This window comes from Podarcis muralis, chromosome 2 (assembly GCF_964188315.1).
Source record: "Podarcis muralis chromosome 2, rPodMur119.hap1.1, whole genome shotgun sequence".
Classification (NCBI taxonomy): Eukaryota; Metazoa; Chordata; class Lepidosauria; order Squamata; family Lacertidae; genus Podarcis; species Podarcis muralis.
The window spans coordinates 6,741,979-6,761,191 of record NC_135656.1 but is presented as its reverse complement, the minus strand read 5'-3'; the positions used below and the strand labels follow the sequence as shown (position 1 = coordinate 6,761,191).

General features: G+C 44.3%; 1 protein-coding gene across 1 annotated transcript in view; it reads right to left on the bottom strand.

The window, feature by feature from the left end:
• Positions 1-320: 320 nt before the first annotated feature.
• Positions 321-19,213, bottom strand: part of LOC114592999 (uncharacterized) — a 33,090-nt gene continuing 14,197 nt past the window's right edge. Inside the window, exons 8-16 of the mRNA XM_028721461.2 lie at positions 12,561-13,053; positions 11,828-12,039; positions 11,598-11,658; positions 9,259-9,354; positions 7,748-7,912; positions 6,198-6,323; positions 5,155-5,375; positions 2,428-2,434; positions 321-503 (exon numbers count right to left, since the gene is read on the bottom strand). Coding sequence (XP_028577294.2) covers positions 321-503; positions 2,428-2,434; positions 5,155-5,375; positions 6,198-6,323; positions 7,748-7,912; positions 9,259-9,354; positions 11,598-11,658; positions 11,828-12,039; positions 12,561-13,053 — 1,564 coding nt within the window. The remainder of the gene's footprint in view (positions 504-2,427; positions 2,435-5,154; positions 5,376-6,197; positions 6,324-7,747; positions 7,913-9,258; positions 9,355-11,597; positions 11,659-11,827; positions 12,040-12,560; positions 13,054-19,213) is intronic.

Here is a 19,213-nt window from a genome sequence, read left to right as displayed (position 1 = left end):
CCTATGTCCAAATCCAGCTCCAAATGGGATGACACCAGGTGGTCCATAACCCCCAGACAGGTAGCCTCCATCTGGGCAACCTCCTCCTATACTCCCAGTGGCATGCCCCTTGCTGGCTGATGCTTGTGCACTTCCTGAGCTAAAACCTGCACCTGGGCCACAGTCTACCCCTATGCCAGCTCTTCCTCCTGTTGTGGGACTGTCAACGCCTACAGGAGAACTTGGTTTACAAGCAGATTGAGACACATTCTGGGAGCTGTATTGTGTTCCTGAGTAGAGTTCTGCATCTGCAGAGGCATGTCCTGCATCTACATGACTATCTACAGTCCTTGGGTGGTTTCCAACACTTCTGGAGCTCCTTTTGTAGCTCCCATGGCCTCCTGCACTATAACCTCCACGATGTCCTTCACTGTGTCCTCCACCGTATCCACCTCCTGTAGGACCATGTGCACCTGAAGAAGTAAATCCAGCAGAGCCCTCTGTGTAGGGTGGCTTGAAAACATCTGCAAGGAGGAAACATTCAGAAGTGAGATTGGAACTGACCCAGCCAGAAAGAGACCTGATTATCACCTTATTGTTGCAGCTTTGTTGTTGCTGAGTTGCCATGAGGTGAAAACTGCGTTGGAAATCTCCCTAGCATTCTTTCTTTCTCTCTCTGTGTGTGAATGAATAGCAATGACTGAATGAAGTGGATTTCTTTTGGAGTAGGTCAGTTTGAACCAGATGAGTGCAATGACCTGAAAATCAATAGTTTTCTAAACACAGTTCAGATCACTTTCAACTCAGGTGGGAGTTTAACACAGAGACACGACACCTTCAGTGTTGGCACAATCATTCATTAGCTATCTAAGTGGCCAATACTGGACAAAGTTAATGTGGGAATCAGTTCTAACTCTATGATCCATCAGACCAAAGAGCAAAAGTGGTTAATCAGGTGGGCTATCTTCCCAGCAGGTGGGCTGCTGCTGCTTACTGGCAGAGGGAAGGTGGTAGGGAGGTTGGTGCAGTGCAAACACACTGGCAGAACAAATTCAGTTGCACTACACTGACCTCACTGTCTCCTCAGCCCATCCCCTCTCCCTCCCAGGAAGCAACAATGGCTCGCCTTCTGGAAAGCTACTCTTACAGCTCTGCCCAACTCAATGAATCACTTCTGCCAAAGAGTGCACCATATCGAGATTCCTCGGGACAATAAAGGGAATAGTCTGGTTGATTGATAGAAATTATTTGGGGAATGCCAAATAATCTTCTGGGAAGTCTAGCCAGTAAAGCATCAAAATGGCTTGGGTTCAGCAGATCTAAGCAGGAACACAAAGCAGGAAGCTGGAGAAGGAGTGAAGTTACACACACACACACACACACACACACACACACACACAAACACACACGAGCACTCCAGTCTCCAATTGTTAAGGATGCAGAAAAGTTTTAAAAGCAGCAGACATGAAAAAGGAAACAACAGGATTTCTTTTGGAGTAGGTCAGTTTGAACCAGATGAGTGCAATGACCTGAAAAGCAATAGTTTTCTAAACACAGTTCAGATCACTTTCAACTCAGGTGGGAGTTTAACACAGAGACACGACACCTTCGGTGTTGGCACAATCATTCATTAGCTATCTAAGTGGCCAATACTGGACAAAGTTAATGTGGGAATCAGTTCTAACTCTATGATCCATCAGACCAAAGAGTAAAAGTGGTTAATCAGGTGGGCTATGTTCCCAGCAGGTGGGCTGCTGCTGCTTACTGGCAGAGGGAAGGTGGTAGGGAGGTTGGTGCAGTGCAAACACACTGGCAGAACAAATTCAGTTGCACTACACTGACCTCACCGTCTCCTCAGCCCATCCCCTCTCCCTCCCAGGAAGCAATAATGGCCCGCCTTCTGGAAAGCTACTCTTACAGCTCTGCCCAACCCAATGAATCACTTCTGCCAAAGAGTGCACCATATCGAGATTCCCCGGGACAATAAAGGGAATAGTCTGGTTGATTGATAGAAATTATTTGGGGAATGCCAAATAATCTTCTGGGAAGTCTAGCCAGTGAAGCATCAAAATGGCTGGGGTTCAGCAGATCTAAGCAGGAACACAAAGCAGGAACCTGGAGAAGGAGTGAAGTTACACACACACACACACACACAAACACACACACAAACACACAAGCACTCCAGTCTCCAATTGTTAAGGATGCAGAAAAGTTATAAAGGCAGCAGACATGAAAAAGGAAACAACAAGAGCATGTAGTAGGTTGCCCAAGCCCAACACAACCTCATTGGTTTTACTCACCTATAGCAACAAGATTTCCTCTGACTATCCTGTTGCGGAAAAAAGAAAATGCATAATTGCTGTTAGTTTACCTTGATTATGGATTTGAAGCAGAATCCACCCAGGCATTTCGTGCCTTTTGCAAATGCAGGGTGGAATTCGCACTTACCGCAGCTCTTCATTTCAATGGAGAGCACATAGCGTGTCAATATCTTATTTAGAAAGTACTAGTTTCTATACAATCAGACAAGTTCAATCTTAATTAAAATTACTTATTATTATCACGCTAGCCCAGTTGATTGTCATCTTAATCTACCAGATTGCCCCATCATGGTTTCCTGTATTGATGCCTGTGTTTCACAGAAATGTTTGCGCTCAGAACGGCATGGCCATCTCCAAAACTGGAAACACCATGGATGGAATTCAGTGTTGCACTATGGTGAATGTCCCATTAACACAAGCATTGTAGCTTGCCAGGCAGAAGATCACACCTTTACTTCTCCCATGCACTGTTCTGGGGATGGGGCTTCTCCCAACCACACCATGCCCATTTGGGGGCATGTGAGGGGGCATGGAGGGAGGAGAGGGAAGGAAACCCTATTGCACAAGTGGAAGCCTATTTTGCTTAGGCAAAGCCTGCACCATGTCTCCTATCCCTGTCCCTGCATAACATCTGATGATGGAAAATGCATTATGTGACATTATCATGTTGTGAGTTGACGAAAGGTGAGCGAATGGGCCGCATGGCTGGCATGGCTGCATTTGAGCAGCAAACCACGCCCCCACCAAGCTGCCCGGTTAGGTGCCCAACCGGGGGCGTGGCGCGCCAGCCATGCAAATGGGGCAGGGGGCAGAACGCCCCCTGCATGTCACAGGAATCTTGTCCCTCTCACAACACCTCCCCTCCGGAAGGAGGAGAGACCTTCTCAAACCAGGACACTATTTCCGGTTTTGCGGAGTTTGTAAACCGAATAGTTCTTAAACCGGACTGTTCTTAAACTGAGGTACAGTGGTACCTCAGGTTACAGACGCTTCAGGTTACAGACGCTTCAGGTTACAGACTCCGCTAACCCAGAAATAGTAGCTTGGGTTAAGAACTTTGCTTTAGGATGAGAACAGAAATCACATGGCGGCGACACGGTGGCAGCAGGAGGCCCCATTAGCTAAAGTGGTACTTCAGGTTAAGAACAGTTTCAGGTTCAGAACGGACCTCCAGAATGAATTAAGTTCTTAACTCGAGGTACCACTGTACCACTGTACTAAGGTGTGTGTTTTCTCTAGGACTGTTAGTGAAAGTGTGTTGAAACAGCATTGAGGTGCTAGAGTATAGGAGTGCCTTTGGTCCCTAATTAAGTCTCCTGCCCTCAGACGCACTGTCTCCGGATGAGTGTTGAGGTAAGGGCAAGGGTCAGCTGCTGGTCTTCTAAATGTGGAATGCGGGGGAATTGCTCTTCACTTCAGACAGCAAAATGCCTTGGGCCTGCTCTGTTCATAGGTGTGTCTTCTGTGGATAACTCCCGTGTTCCAAGAAGGGCAGCCTGGCATGTGGAACGCCCTCCCACCAGATGTCAAAGAGAACAACAACTACCAGACTTTCAGAAGACATCTGGAGGCAGCCCTGTTTAGGGAAGCTTTTAATGTTTGATGTATTACAGTATTTTAATATATTTTTTGGAAGCCGCCCAGAGTAGCTGGGGAAGCCCAGCCAGATGGACGGGGTATAAATAAATTATTATTATTATTATTATTATTATTATTATTATTATTATTATTATTATTATTATTTAATTATTATTATTATTATTACTGCCAGAGGGTCTACAAAAGTCATCAGCACAGCTTCAAATCAGGGTTGCCAACTTGAATAAAATATCCGGGGGGCGGGGCAAGTAAGCCCCTCCCCACATAATTGATCACATGACGGGGTACACGGACACCATTTGAATGGCAATGCCCATCAACTCCAGGGAAGGGCTGGCCCCTAGGACCTGGCTCCTATACTTCAGATCAGCCTGGATCCAGCTGCTGGCCAAGACCAGAGTCTTTCTCATTCACAATTTGGAATGAGTTGCTAACAGAGATCTGTGTGGACACTTCCCTAGTTGGCCTTCACTGGCAGGCAAAAATGTTTTTATCTCCATGTCTTCATGGCTGAGCCAGGAGCAGATGGCATGGTGGGGCGATGCCATTCACCAGGCCGTCCTCTAGCTGAGTCACTGCTGCATACTAGGATGAAGACAGGGTGGAAGCTGTGAGGTCAGTACAGTGCAAATGCACCAGCAGGAGCACTGGATTGGCTCCACTAGCATGTTTGCACCACACCAACTTCGTCAACCCCTCACCTCTCTTCCTCACCATGCAAGACTGCAGCAATGACTCAACCACACATCTTGAGGGCTGCCGATGAATTTTGCTTATAGCAAAGTTACTCTTTAATGAAATCGACGTCAAATCAAAAATACAGTGGTGCCCTGTAAGACGAATGCCTCGCAAGACGGAAAACCCGCTAGATGAAAGGGTTTTCCGTTTTTGAGTTGCTTCGCAAGACGATTTTCCCTATGGGCTTGCTTCGCAAGACGAAAATGTCTTGCAAGTCTTGCGATTTTTTTCTGCTTCCCCCCCTTTTTCTAAGCCACTAATAGCCTTTTAGCAGCTAAGCCGCTAAGCCTTTAATAGCCGCTAAGCCGCTAAACCGCTAATAGCGCTAATCCGCTAATAGGGTTGCTTCGCAAGACGAAAAAACCGCTAGACGAAGGGAATCGCAGAATGGATTCTTTTCGTCTTGCGAGGCACCACTGTAAATAAAGGAGGCTAAAATAAATCTTGGTGCATTTAACTAACTAGGTTTAGCATGTTTGCATGTGTGCCCATATATTTTTGTATAATTCGCAGTTACCTGTACTCCTCCCCTTCCAGGAGTGTCTTATATGTAGCAATCTCAATATCCAGAGCCAACTTGGTGTTCAGAAGTTCATGATAGTCCCTCAGCAAGCCAGCTAGGTCATCCTTGGCCTTCTGCAGGGCTGTCTGCAGCTCAATGTGCTTATCTCGAGCATCTTTAAGAGCACCATCTCCTCGGTGCTCAACATCACAAATGGCTGATTGCAAAATATCAACCTGTCAAACAAAACAAAACAAAATTCTGTAAGATTATGTGGTGAGTAGGGATCGGTGAATCAGCTAATTTCTGTTTCTCTCCGTTTCTCATTTTTCTACTGTTCAATTCAGAACCATTAACAAAAATGTTACGGTAAGTTCTGATTGGAGGGAAAGGATCAAAACCATGAAAGAAGCCACCCATTTAAATTCAGGCAATTCAAAGATGTGGGAGCAGAGTGGCCAAGACAAAAGAAGAAGAAGAAGAAGAAGAAGAAGAAGAAGAAAGGGCTGAATTTTCCCCACTCTGCAAATGACTTAGATTACTTTTTTGGAAGCCATCTTGGGGGCCTGTTGTCATATTTTAAATTGTTAGCTATCAGTAGCAGCACCTGTGGTGGGATGGAACTGACCTCCTGTCACTAGTATCAGAGCTGTTTACCTGGGCAGGGCTGGGATGGGGCAGCAGTGAGGTCAAAGTCATATGGTTGCACTGGTGAGAACACTGGATTGGTGGTGGCATTCCTGATGGTGCAACTACACAATGCTGGCCTTCCTGACACCCACCCCACTTCATCCAGGGCATAAGCTTTTGCTACAATGTTACTGAGGACAGCTCAGAAGAGAGGAAAGAGAAGCAGGCCAAACTGACGAAAGAAGCTAGCACCCCCCCCCCCAAGTTTCTGTGCTCAGAAAGATCTTCAAGGGAAAAACGTTCTTCAACACTGAAGTTCTCAAGAAATAGTAAGGTGTTTTGGTTTAGTCTGTTGTCATTTGTAGATATGGTATGGTTGACCATCTACTCCCAAATAAAGACATAGCAAGTGACAAATTCTCTCCTACCTGCTTTTTAATAGCATCATTCTCAGACTGCAACTTATTGACCAGCCTGGTCAGATCTGCAATCTCGTGCTGGTTTATCTTCAGATTGTCTGAGTATTTCCCTCTTTGCTCCTGGAGCTCTTGGAACTGGTACCCAGAAAAGAGAAGGCTGTTAATAAGAGAATTGTCACCAAGTGAAATCTGAAAGCTCCTCCTTGGGTGAAACACGTGAAGGATGCTTGAGTTTCAGTAGGGTCTACCAAAAGTTTCTGGTGAAGGGAATCTGCATATATGTAGATTGTTATTAGCTATTTACCATTCTTAAAAATAAATCGAATTCCACTTATAACAAAACATATATACGATACATCTCAAATTATAAGAACAGTATAGAAGCAAGACATATAATAATAATTGGAGAAAATATAAATTATAACTAACAAATATTCCCAGAAAATATTGTAGTGTGAAACTGTTGAGGACTGTGAGAGACTCTGGAGACCAACCATGTCCGTCCATGTTTATAAAACAATGAAATCACACAATACTGCCAAAAAACAATCACATCTACAGTGGTACCTCGGGTTACATACACTTCAGGTTACATATGCTTCAGGTTACAGACTCCGCTAACCCAGAAATATTACCTCGGGTTAAGAACTTTGCTTCAGGGTGAGAACAGAAATCGTGCAGCAGCGGCAGTGGGAAGCCCCATTAGCTAAAGTGGTGCTTCAGGTTAAGAACAGTTTCAGGTTAAGAACAGACCTCCGGAACGAATTAAGTACTTAACCTGAGGTACCACTGTACACTGGTTACCAGCTTGCTCCCCCCCCCAAAAAAAAAAGAATGAGATTTGGATGTTTCTCCTTGAGCAAAATATGAAAATAATTTTGAGGAAAGGTTAAGGTTGCTTTTTCTTTAAAAAGGCTACTTCTTTTTAAAAAGCACTACTTCACAGTAGTGGGATGGAGGGCTCCCACAACTTCAAAATTGGAGTGCACTTGCAGTACTTTTGGTTCATTACCACCTTTTAATCCCTCTACATTATCAATATATGCACACTGAAAAATTGTGACAAAAAATGCAATCTTGATGAAATATTAAGTATAGTCAGGGCTTTCTTTCAGTTGGAACTCACCGGAACTCAGTTCCGGCACCTCTCAGGTGGGCACCATTGCCATTCAAAGAGGACGAGGGAGATGTTCATGGTGAGTTCTAACACCTCTATTCCAGAAAAATAGTACTGAGTATAGTGTCTTGCTGATGTGCACATGCCCTCTTTCACATTGGTTAAGACAAAAAGCAAAAAGGTTCTTTGACCCAGCCATATACAGGACCCTGTACAGATTTCAGAAATAAAAGCTAGAACAATGAACTTCTGTGATGCATTGGTTCCACTTCAGAAACATGCTCAACCTAATTTGGAATATCATCAGTTTAGATGAGCTAAAATTTGGAAGCATTCCTAGAATTGCATCCAGTAGTTTTCCCTTTATCATGACATTATATGTGTGGTCTCAAAAGCTGCCTGCTCTCCCAGTTCAGTGCAATGCACCTCTGTCCTGGCTTACCCTGTTTTCATACAAAGCATTGACTTCTTCTTTGCTCCTCTGGGCGATGCTCTGATACCAGGCCTCAACATTTCTGATGATACAGTCAACATCCAAGCCTCGATTGTTGTCCATTTGCAAGAGGATATTTGTGTCACAGACATGACCATCCAACTGTGCTAATTCCTGCAATTCACAGAAAATCTGCATGTGAACGAGAAATCAAGGAATCTAACACCTCTAGGTTTAGTTTCTAAAAAGCGAAAGGGTTAAAGTAAATTGGCAGATGGCACCCACTATTCTAGAAGCTGTGACCTAATGAATATAGGCTCAACAGATATGAATTGTATAAGCACTCTGCATTGGACTCAAAAGTAGTGGTAGTAGTATTGGGGGGGGGTATTTAAAAAAGTGTTTTTATTTATTTTCCAATATCATTCCAATAGCAGCCTCATTATAACAATACCGTCATAGTTCATGTTATGTTTGCTTCATGTTACGTTTTTTCAGGTTGCGTCCCGCGGCGACCCAGAAGTACTGGAAAGGGTTACTTCTGGGTTTTGCCGCTCGTGCATGTGCAGTAGTGCTAAATCACGCTTCACGCATGCACACAAGCACCAAATCACACAGCACACTTGCGCAGATATGGCGCTTCAGGTTGTGGGCTTTTCACATTGTGAACGGGACTCAGGAACGGATCCTGTTCGCAACCAGAGGTACCGCTGTACCAATTTTATCCAATTAATATAATTATTCAAATGTCAAATTATACAATTTAATCAAACTGTGTGCTAGATTTGATGCTTTCATTCTTCTACATTTTTTCTGCATTCCAAAATCTTAATAATTCCTTATATAACAGCTACAATCTTGGGATTTCATTTGTGTTGGTACATTAGGTAATTTATAAAATTTCAAGTGAGGAACTCTAACTGCAATCCTTATTCTTTCCTGTGTGTGATGTTTTCCCATCCATATATGTTGTTATATCTGTCATTCCTACGACTGTTGATGGTTCCTGTCATGCCCTGGGAGAAGCGGTTATCTCACAGTTTCCAGAAGTCACTGCATCACTTTGTCCTGTAATTTGGCTTCCAGTAAACAAACCGTCTTTGCCATTTTTCCAGCCTAGGAAGAAGTCTGAATCCAGACTGCAAATAGTTAATCCAAAAGCTTCTATTCTTGCAGCTGGTAGACTCCTTTCCTCCCTGCCACTGATTTATGGACAATTATCCTTATCTCAAAAATATTCCTTTGTGGATAACTGAGGTCACAGGTTCCCCAGCCCTGATCTAAAGGGTACTCACTTAGTTTCTATTTTGTCTGCACATATCAATCACCTCTGAGACAACTATTCACCATTTCCATGGGACACTACCTTTCCACTGTGAGTAGTAATTCACCGAGGAGAATGCACTCTCATTCTTTACTTCAAACAAACCTCAGGCCTGTCTTCATAGCATAAAGGGCTATGAATTATGTTTACACATTCAGTCCATGAGTCTCTATATCCAAGACTGAATCATACTTACCTCCAAATAAACACATCTGCGGAATTCAAATTCCCGTCTCAGCAAATCCACTTTCCCCTCCAGTTCTGTCTTGCGTAGTGCGAGAGAGTCTACATCCTAAAGAAGATGGAACTGCTAATTAAACTTGAACAATTGCTGAGATAATAATGACAAGGCCAGCTGCAGGTTGGAAATGTTCAGAACAAGTAACTAAATATTCAGAACAGACAACTGCATATGCCCAACTGCAAGTCCATGAAGCAAAAAGATAAACAAAGATGCTCTCTTTTATGACTGAAATACACATAAGCCTTCAAGAAACGACAGACCCAAGAATTAGAGTGGGAATAAATACACACCCACCTTGTTCATGGTGAATATTCTCAGGGTTCATAAATATTCAACAGGTATTTGATGCTTGGCAATCCAGAATAAACAGATGCAGTACAGGTGGTGACCATTTTGCACGGGGGTTCCATTCCTGACCCCCACACGTGTCGGTGAAGCACACATAGGCTTGCCCTGTCCCCCCCCCCATTCTACCCCACCTGCTTTTCAGGCCAATTCCAGGTCATGTGCCCAGCTGCGTGTCAATCGGATGCACATAAAATGGCCACTGCCTGTAACTGATAAGCACTAACAGTAAAAGCAATTGACAGTACCTGACACATAGCATTGATTAGCTGACCATCTTTCATGGCAGATGAACAGAGCCTTTGTCAGTATCTGAACAGACAGGCAGAAAGTAATCAGTATTTTAAAGAGTTGTTAAAATTTGCAGAAATATAATCTCAGAGAAACCTAATCTAGACTCAGGGGCCATTGCTTAGCAACATAGAGAGGCTAGGCCTGATGGCTCCTTCTGACCAAAGACTTGGATCCAAAGGTTCTTACATGAGCAAAAAAGCTTTTGCAAGGGTTTCCCTACAAATTGCTCTGATTTCTCCATCCTGCTGCAACCCCCTAACCCATACCCAATCCCTTGCAGGGTGTCCTAACCCTTGAGAACAGATTTTTCTGGGGGTGCAGGAGGTTGGGGTGGTAGAAAAGTCAGAAGCACTACTGTATGAAGAGTTCTGTTTGCTCTTGTCTGGATCCAACCCAAAGAGACTTGTGTGGAGAGGCTAGAGAAAGGCAGCTTAGGTCTCTGGAGCAATTTCCCATTTCCTGACTTTTGGCCCTGACTTCCTCAGTGAATAACTGGCCAGGTCAAAAGGTATCTGCATGGTGCTGAGACTCATCTGATGGCATTCTGAGGGTGACACATAGGTGCCAACTCCCTGGGGCTCTGTGTGCCCAAGAACCCACAAAATTCCCCATGAAGAGGTCAAACACCCACAAATTTCAGTGTCAGGGCCATGCAGGGCCATGGTTGCAGGACCCAGCTGACACTCCTGGGATGACGTGAGAGATTTCCTGCTCAGAGGGATGCCTGCCAGGTGGGAAAGCCTCTCCTCCTCAGGGAGGGGAGGAGTTGTGAGCAGGAGCCATTTCCTGCTTTGGCTGCCATGCCACCCCCCCCCAGGTGGCCAGCCAATCGGCTGGAGGCTTGGGGGCGGGGTTTAGCCGCTCAAACGTGGCCCGGCAGTGTTTCTCAGCCATTGTGCTGCTGCTTCTCATCGGATAACCCACCCTCCCTCCCTTGGTTCATTGCTTGGTTCTTGACATTGCTATGGACCTGTGGTTGGTCGCCTTGGTTGGCCAAGGGGCCTGGTAGGAATTTTTATCCAACTGGCAAATTGGCACCGGCCACTTGGTTTTTCGCATACCTCGAAGCAAATCGTCACAACTTTTGGGTATTGGCGGTTAGACATTGGAATATGGTTTGTGTGTTGGAGGGCAGGGTGTGGCCATCGCCCACCCCTCCATTTTATAGGTATTCCGGTAAAGGAATCCGGCGGTCGTGGATCCTGTCCGACGCCCTTGCTGGTGGCTAGGGCCATGGCACAACCCCCGGTGACATCAGGGGGAGCTTTCAGTTGTATTTGCATCAACAGGCTCCTCCCACTGGTGGTTAACCCTTGATAGACTCACCCCTCCCTGAGGGGGTGGAGTCACGCTCTGTTGTTTTGTCCAATGCCTAAGCCAATACCTCTCACATGCTGTAATCAATAAAGTTGTGGCCTTTTTGTAGCCCATTAACCTAATATACCGTGTCCATGTTTCTTTCTTATCCTCAAGCGGGTGGTGGGCCCTTGAATCACAAATGGGAAAGTGCAAGTCAAAGGTTGAATTGCTGGCAGGGGCTCAGTGTTGCCCCCAGGACACTGATGTAAATAAATGAGGGACTTAATTTGCAGTGAGACTTTTATGCTCCATATGAAAACCACTGAATCTGAACACCAATCTGAACACCTTACCTTTTTGAGTAGTACAAATTCATTTTCTGCTGTGGTGCGCCTTTTGAATTCCTCTTCATATCTGTTGAAACATGAAGGGAGAGCTCTGTGCAACTCAAAAGCACCTTTCTGTATCCCATATAATAAGGTGCACATGATGTTCAAAGATGTCCCTCCCATATTTATTTAATAATAATAATAATAATAATAATAATAATAATAATAATAATAATGCTTAAAATGCAAATTACTTGCACTTCAGTTCTTCTACCAGTTGTTGGATAGCAGCCTCTTCACTTGCTAGATGTTGCCTTTCATTCAGTAAACAGTCTAGCTCCTTCTTCATGTTGCAGAGGAAACTTTCATAGAACGGTTCAAGGTTTTTCTTTGCTGGTGTGACATGCTCTTGCAGGAGGTTCCACTTTGTTTCAAGAACCTTGTTCTGCTGCTCTAGGGTTCGTACCTGTTTCAAAACAAAGAAACACCCAAATGATACCAAAATACAGTCAATCAGAAAACAAACCAGAGAGAAAACCTTCTTTCAGAACAGGCATTTAAATTGCTTTTTGTGTGTATTGCATTTAAAGAATAAAGGAACCCTGTTGGATTTCTCCAAAGAGCTATTTGACCAGCTCTGGGAAGTACAGAAGCAGAATATGAGCATTATAGCATTGCCCCATTGTTTTTTCCTCTTGACTCTGGAGGCGGAATATATAACATAGCAACTCTTGTCAGTTGCTAGTGAAAACTTTATCCTTCATGAATTTGTCTAATCGCTTGAGATAACTCTCTTTTATAATTCATTTCAGCCTCTACAAATGTACATAATCACATGTGCAATCATGTGCACACAGTTCGATCCGATTGGTTGCTTGCATGATGATGCAGAGCCATTTTTAAAGTGATCCGAACTAAAAGTACCCATGTCGTGGGCCTGATTGGGCTTCTTATTTCGAGTTAAGTCAAAAACATTTGTCTTCTCACCTTATCAATGAAGCCAGCAAACTGGTTGTTGAGGTTCTTCATCTCTTCCCTCTCATGATTTCGTACGACATGTTCCTGTGGATCAACTCCCAGATGCAAAGGCTTCAGGAGCTTCTCGTTGATCCTGACTCCATGGATGCCATCCCCCCTGAAGTTAGAATATCCTGGGAAAGGCCCGTAACTTTCATCAGGGTCATAAATTCTGTAGCGGTAATGAATCACCCTGCGACCATTCCCCATGCCGCCATAGCCACCAAAAGATCCAGGACCATAGCCACCATAAGAAATTCTTCTGCTTCCGCCCAAGTTAGAAAGACTTTGGCTGCTGAAGCCACGGACCCCATATCCATTTCTGACTGGATGGCGTACAGAGGCGACATATGTCCTGTGCCCGCCTAGTCCACACACAGCAGACGCCGAACTGAATCCCCTTCCTCCCATGAAGGTCCTTGCAGCAGACATGTGATGAGTCATTGCAGCAAGCTGGGATAGGCTAGTTCCAAGAAAGCAGGTGCAGCAGAAGCAAAGGGGAGAGAGCAATCCTCTGGCACAATACCTGAAAGCCAACTCTTATATACAGCTGAGGAGTTGGCCTTGATTGGTCTAACATTTTAATTTTGGAGCATGCATGGGTTTGGCCTGCCTCAGGCCCAGGAATGCCCTTCGATGTACAGAACATAATAGTGAATGCAAACCTAAGAAATAATGAGAATTTTTAAAGGAATTGCTTTGTTTGCAAGCTTGGCTTGTAGGATATTACATTTGAGAATCATTTCCCTCAAATGCATTAATTACACTTTAGACAGAAAATTATTTAAGGGAGTCTTCCTCTTTCGTTGACCACAGGTGATAACATTCTGCAGAGTTGCAAGTCAAGGCTGTGCTTTTAGGATCTTAATTTTCTTGTTACTGTCCCTTTTTTCTTTGAGCAACAGATGGAACTCCTGTTTGCTGCTTCTTTGCCATCCATCAAAAAATAGCTATCCTCAAACTTTGTTTATACAAAGGATAAATTAAAATGTGATTTACCACTCCTGTTTGAATAAATGGAGACTTAATAAATGCACAGATGTGTCAAGTACTCAATAGAAATGCACATAGAACTGTGGACTAGGGAAAAGATGGATTCTTATGGCCCAGTTTTACTTACTAAGCTCTGTTGATTTCAGTGGGACAAAAATGAGTGTCACAATGTGACTAAAGCAGCAATCTGTTCTTCTGTGAAAGTTCCATTATGCACAGCTTTGTGCCACTTATTTATTTAAGTAGAAGGAACGCAGGTATAACCAGCTTTCTTTGTTTGAATTAGGCCTTATCTGCATTGTACATTTAAAGCAGTATTATACCATATAAGCAGCCATGGCTTTTTCCAAATAATCCTGGGAACTATAATTTGTTAAAGGTGCTGAGAGATGTTAGGAACTGCCTATTCTTCCCATAGCAACTGGAATTCCCAGAGTTTCCTGGGTAGAGGATTGATTGTTAAACTACTGCAAGGCAGGCGTCTACAGTGTTGGTGCTTCAAATTCACTTGTTCCACCAGACTTTCCCAGAGGGTGATCCAGTTGTGTTCATGTATTAATCTGAATGACTGATTTGTGGTGTGTTCTCTATTTGTTTTATGGTTGCAATTTTATGGCTGATTTTTATGCTGCTCACCACCATGATAATTTTCTCTCAATAGGATATGTGTCTCAATGGGACACTGTGAACTGGGTAGACTTGATTGACAGGGGCTGTAGACAATAGGTATAAAGCTGAGACAGAGGTCTGCACCCAATGGGCACTGCTGTAGTGAGAGGAGGCAGAGAAGGGAGCGCAAAGCTCTAACTTAGCCCTGACCTAGCACCTTAGTTAGGAAAGACACAGGGTGCTTGCATGAGCAGGCCATAGCTGTCAACTATTCCCTTTTCTTGCAAGGAATCCTATTCGGAATAAGGGAATTTCCCTTAAGAAAAAAGGAAAAGTTGACAGCTATGGAGCAGGCACAGGGGCTTCTAAACAAGTGGGGGAGGTTGAGGTGCCAGGTACAGGCTCAGGCCAACTCCATTTGAATAAAGTAAAGAGGTTAATGGTGAGGATGGGGGAGAGGTTGATGAGAAGACAGCAGCCTGAGCATGGGCCCGAGCTTGGGGTTAGATCAGTTTCCCCCAAACTTGGGTCTCTAGCTGTTTTTGGACAACAATCCCATCATCCCTGACCACTGGTCCTGCTAGCTAGGGATGATGGGAGTTGTAGTCCAAAAACAGCTGGAGACCCAAGTTTGGGAAACAATGGGTTAGACCTACACTGGCATGATGGGTAGCATCAGTGGCAGCTTCTGAGGACTGTGTAATGTGGAGCAGGAGGGCCAAGGAAGGGGCTGAATGGTTGAATTTGTGCCAGCACTATAAGGCTTGAGGTGGATTGGTGGGTATGAGAGGATCTGGAGGTTGTTGGCTGGGCAGATAAGAGGAAAATAAGATGGGTGGGCCAGGAGGCAGCTCATGGTCTCATTCCTCATAGCTGATTGTGTTGAGTGGGTGTGGTGAGAGTAGCTGTTCATCTTTGACTCTTTCTGTGAAATGTTCAGTTGGGGACTGGAGGTGGAGGGCTTTTGGGTTTTGGTTTTTTTTAAGAGAGTAAGGCCAGAGCTGAGCTGATGACAGGGTTGGTGAGCAACATGAGCAAGGAGGTACTGTCTCCCCAGACTTTCGCAATGCTGGTGGGGTATAAATTTTTGCTAAATAAATACTGTAGTTGCCAAAAGAAATGGGATGTGGTTCAGTGGACTGCTAGTACACACACCTGTGTGCACTGATAAAACAATGTAAAATGACAAACTTGATAAATTGTACATACAACTTGAGGGGTGGGGTACCAACTTTCAAGAGTGCATTCTGCACAACAAGAAATACTGATGTGATCATATCTATGTGATCAAGGCTACTTTGTTACTGTGCATTAGGAATGGTGGCAGAAGGAAAGAAACTCTAACAACTAAAAGAATAGGGCAAACTATGCATGTCCCAAATGTGGAATTTATTTTGCAAATCATAGTTAAACCATAAGGATGTGGAATTTGCATTTTATTGTTTATGTTGATTCCTTTTTATTGGGATTTGTAACCCGCTCCCAAATTTCTGATATGATCTATGCAGAGGTATATAAATTAACTGCATAAAAAAACCAATTCACGAGGCATGGAATGCAGGGCAGAATGAATCCCCGAAGCAATAAAGGAACTGAAAATAGGGTATTATCCTCTCCTTCCTAAGTGTTCTCTTCCTTTGTTTTGGTGCCTAGCACAGAACAGATGGAGACAATTCCTCGGGTTTCTTGTAGCTCTTTTCACATGAGATTAATTAAATTTGCTGGGATGAGGAAGCTCTGTATCTGCAGTCACAACAAACCCTAAGGTCCTAAAGTGACACATAAATTATTACAAGACACACACACACACACACACACACACACAGACAGACACACACATACACACAGAGCTTTATCTTTGGGATGTTAAAATAGCTTACTGTACTGGGTGTGGACTTGGAATTAAACTCAGGACAAGAGATGGGAAAGGAAAAGGCACAAACTTTGCTTTTGATGCTGAGTTATAATATTAAACATGTTATCATCTTGTCTGGCAGGAAAAGCCGACCCACACATGAGGCAAAGTGAGGCAATTGCCTTGGGCAGCAGGTTCCATGGGGCAGCAGATCCCAATGGAAACCTTTATTACCTCCTTGTTTCCAATGTAGATCTTCACTTACCCCTTACCTAGTGGAGAGAGGGCACCATTTTGAGGTTCACCTCGATGCCAATATATATTGATCTGGCCCTGGTAGCAGGAGAACAACATGGAATATTTTGAGACAGCTGTACCATTTTGCTCTGGACATGACTGCCCCATTACTCTTTGATGATTGGAAATTTAGATAGAGTTGCTACATCTCTAGAGTTACCCATCCTTAATAGAGATAAACAATAACACACACACACATACGAGCAGTATCGTTTCTTCATACAATTTATTGTAGATACAGCAGAAAAGAGTTGGCTCTTGTAACCAAAAACAGCTCATGGCGGAGTGTTGCATTTGCAAATTACAGATGCTCACAAAGGAAAATTTGGCCTGATACACACACTGGAAATTTAAGACAGAATGCATTTTGTGCACAGAAACAACTTCAGATGTGAAATAAAAGGTGAAATAAATATTGCATATTCATTTCCCACATTTCCACTCCTAACAGGGCAACATATGATGGCTGAAAACAATCTTTTTAAGCCGACACTGAAAAAGACACCAAAAGCCTAACAATGCAGTGCAATGCAACAATGAAACAACAGCAAGGAGGTGCTTATTGTGTTGGCACAGCCCCTCCACACACAATCCTCCCACCTTTGCTCTTTTGATTGGTTTAGCTCCCTCTCTGCTATGTGATTGGCATCAGACCCTCCCATTCACATGCCTGCCATTCTTACACAAACTCTCAAACTGCGAGGAATGGAAGCCAACAAAACAGTTCCCTTGCCGTTGCAGGCATGTGTTAAAAGATGGCGGATAGACTCCTAGAGAAGGACCACAACTAATTTAGTACTCAATAAACTTCTCTTTTTTTCCTGAAAATTGACTTTGCTCATTTTGTGTAGCTGCAGATCCAGAGGGTCTAGATCAATCCTGTAGGGGGGTGGGTCACACATTTAGAAAACTACCAATCCACTGACCCCAACTGCTAGAGACCAAGGTTCCTTCAGTCCCCACAAAGTTGATGGGCATTGTCATTCAAATGGTGTGCGTGCACAATGTCTTGTGGTCGATTATGCAGGGCGGGGCTTACCTGCCCCTCCCATATTCTATTCAAGTTGGTACCTCTGCCCCATGCTTTTGAACATGCCCTGAAACGTCGGTTCAATTTCTACTGGCTGACAAGTCAACAAGTAAGCCGAGTCCTTTTTTGCAACTGTATAGCAGTGTTTCGCTCCCACTTTGGTTGCAAAAGGTTGAAGGGCCAGAAAGGAAGGGACAGGGAAGCGCATAAGCCAGGACTTTGCAAGCATTCATTGTGGATACTCACATGACTCTTCAAAACACAGAATGCTTGCAAAACCTTAATGGGTTTTCAAGGCCAGAAGAGTAACATCTGGCCATCCTGGGCTTATAAGATGTTGCCATTCACTGCAGAGATCTCCACACACACATGGGAATTCCTAATGGAGCTTGGGGACTTTGAATAACAAGGCCAGGAAAGGTGGCCTTGGAGCACTGCTGCCAGCCCTGGGTTAGGTGGGTTATTGATGTGATTCCCTGTGAAGCATTTTTTGTTCCTATTGAACTCAGAAACTCAGCTCACACATGGCAGCCTTTCTACAACATCATAGAACTTCTAATCAAGGTCAAGCAATTATTTTAAACCCACAGTACAAACATCTTAATTTGTTCTGGACTACCTCTTGGACTATCTCTCAGCCTCAGTTCCTCATCTGTGAAATGGGACCAACATAGGCTCCATTACAGGAGTTACTGCAGGAGGAAGGAGCCACTGTGCACATGGAAATTAAAAACAACAACAACAGCAACAACAATATTCTTGTGTCGTGGTTTATAAGATGCATTTCTTATTGGAAGCCTCTTTCTTTTCTTCTTCTTACGTAATTTGGTCCTAGCCTTGGGAACTGAGTGTTCACATCCTGCTGCTTTTGCTGAAGCATGATGATATTTTCATACCATGGTTGCATGAATGTGCGTGACAGCATGCACCAGCTGAGTTACCAACACTGGAGTAGCCACCGACACATCTACCTGCCACAAGGGCAGTGGTACAGCCACCAGTTGCACAGGTAGCACCTCTGGGTCTCTGAGCTGCTCTGGAGGCATGGTTGTTTCCACCACCACTGGTGATGTGGTACCCACCGTCTGGGCTGAAATCTTCACTTCCAGGGATGTACAGCCTACCCACAGAGTTAGGTACATTTCTCGATGTGTATCTCGATGTGCACTCTGCATCTCCAAGGTTCGACTTCTGTCTCTTCCCTGGGCCACCAGGACTATATTTCCCACTTCTGCCACTGAGCCCTCTGCTTAGAGAGGCATATACTGGTTCATGGCCACAGTCATCAGCTACTTTGCCTGGGTTAGGAAGCACTGCTGCAATAGTAATCACAGTCATGGTTACAATAGCATGACAACAGCATTCTTGGTTAGCTGGGTACGGCAATACTGGAACTTCCCCAGATATCTAATATATATTTGGGGAGGCCTCACACCTCTATGCAGTTGAGTTTTGCATGCATTACGTCCCACCGATGCAAATTCTGGTATCTCAAGGGCTAGGAAGGGCTTTACCTTAATCTTAGAGAGATGCTGTCAGTTTGAGGTTGAGAATGGCACTGTGGCAGAGATAAGGTTGCCATATTTTGAAGAGGAAAAAAGAGGACACATTAGCCGACTTCTACTTTTAACTATAGGACACGGGTAGCGCTGTGGGTTAAACCACAGAGCCTTGGGCCTGCCGATCAGAAGGTTGGTGGTTCAAATCCCTGCGACGGAGTGAGCTCCCGTTGCTCGGTCCCTGCTCCTGCCTACCTAGCAGTTTGAAAGCATGAAGTACAAGTAGATAAATAGGTACCGCTCCGGCGGGAAGGTAAACGGCATTTCTGTGCACTGCTCT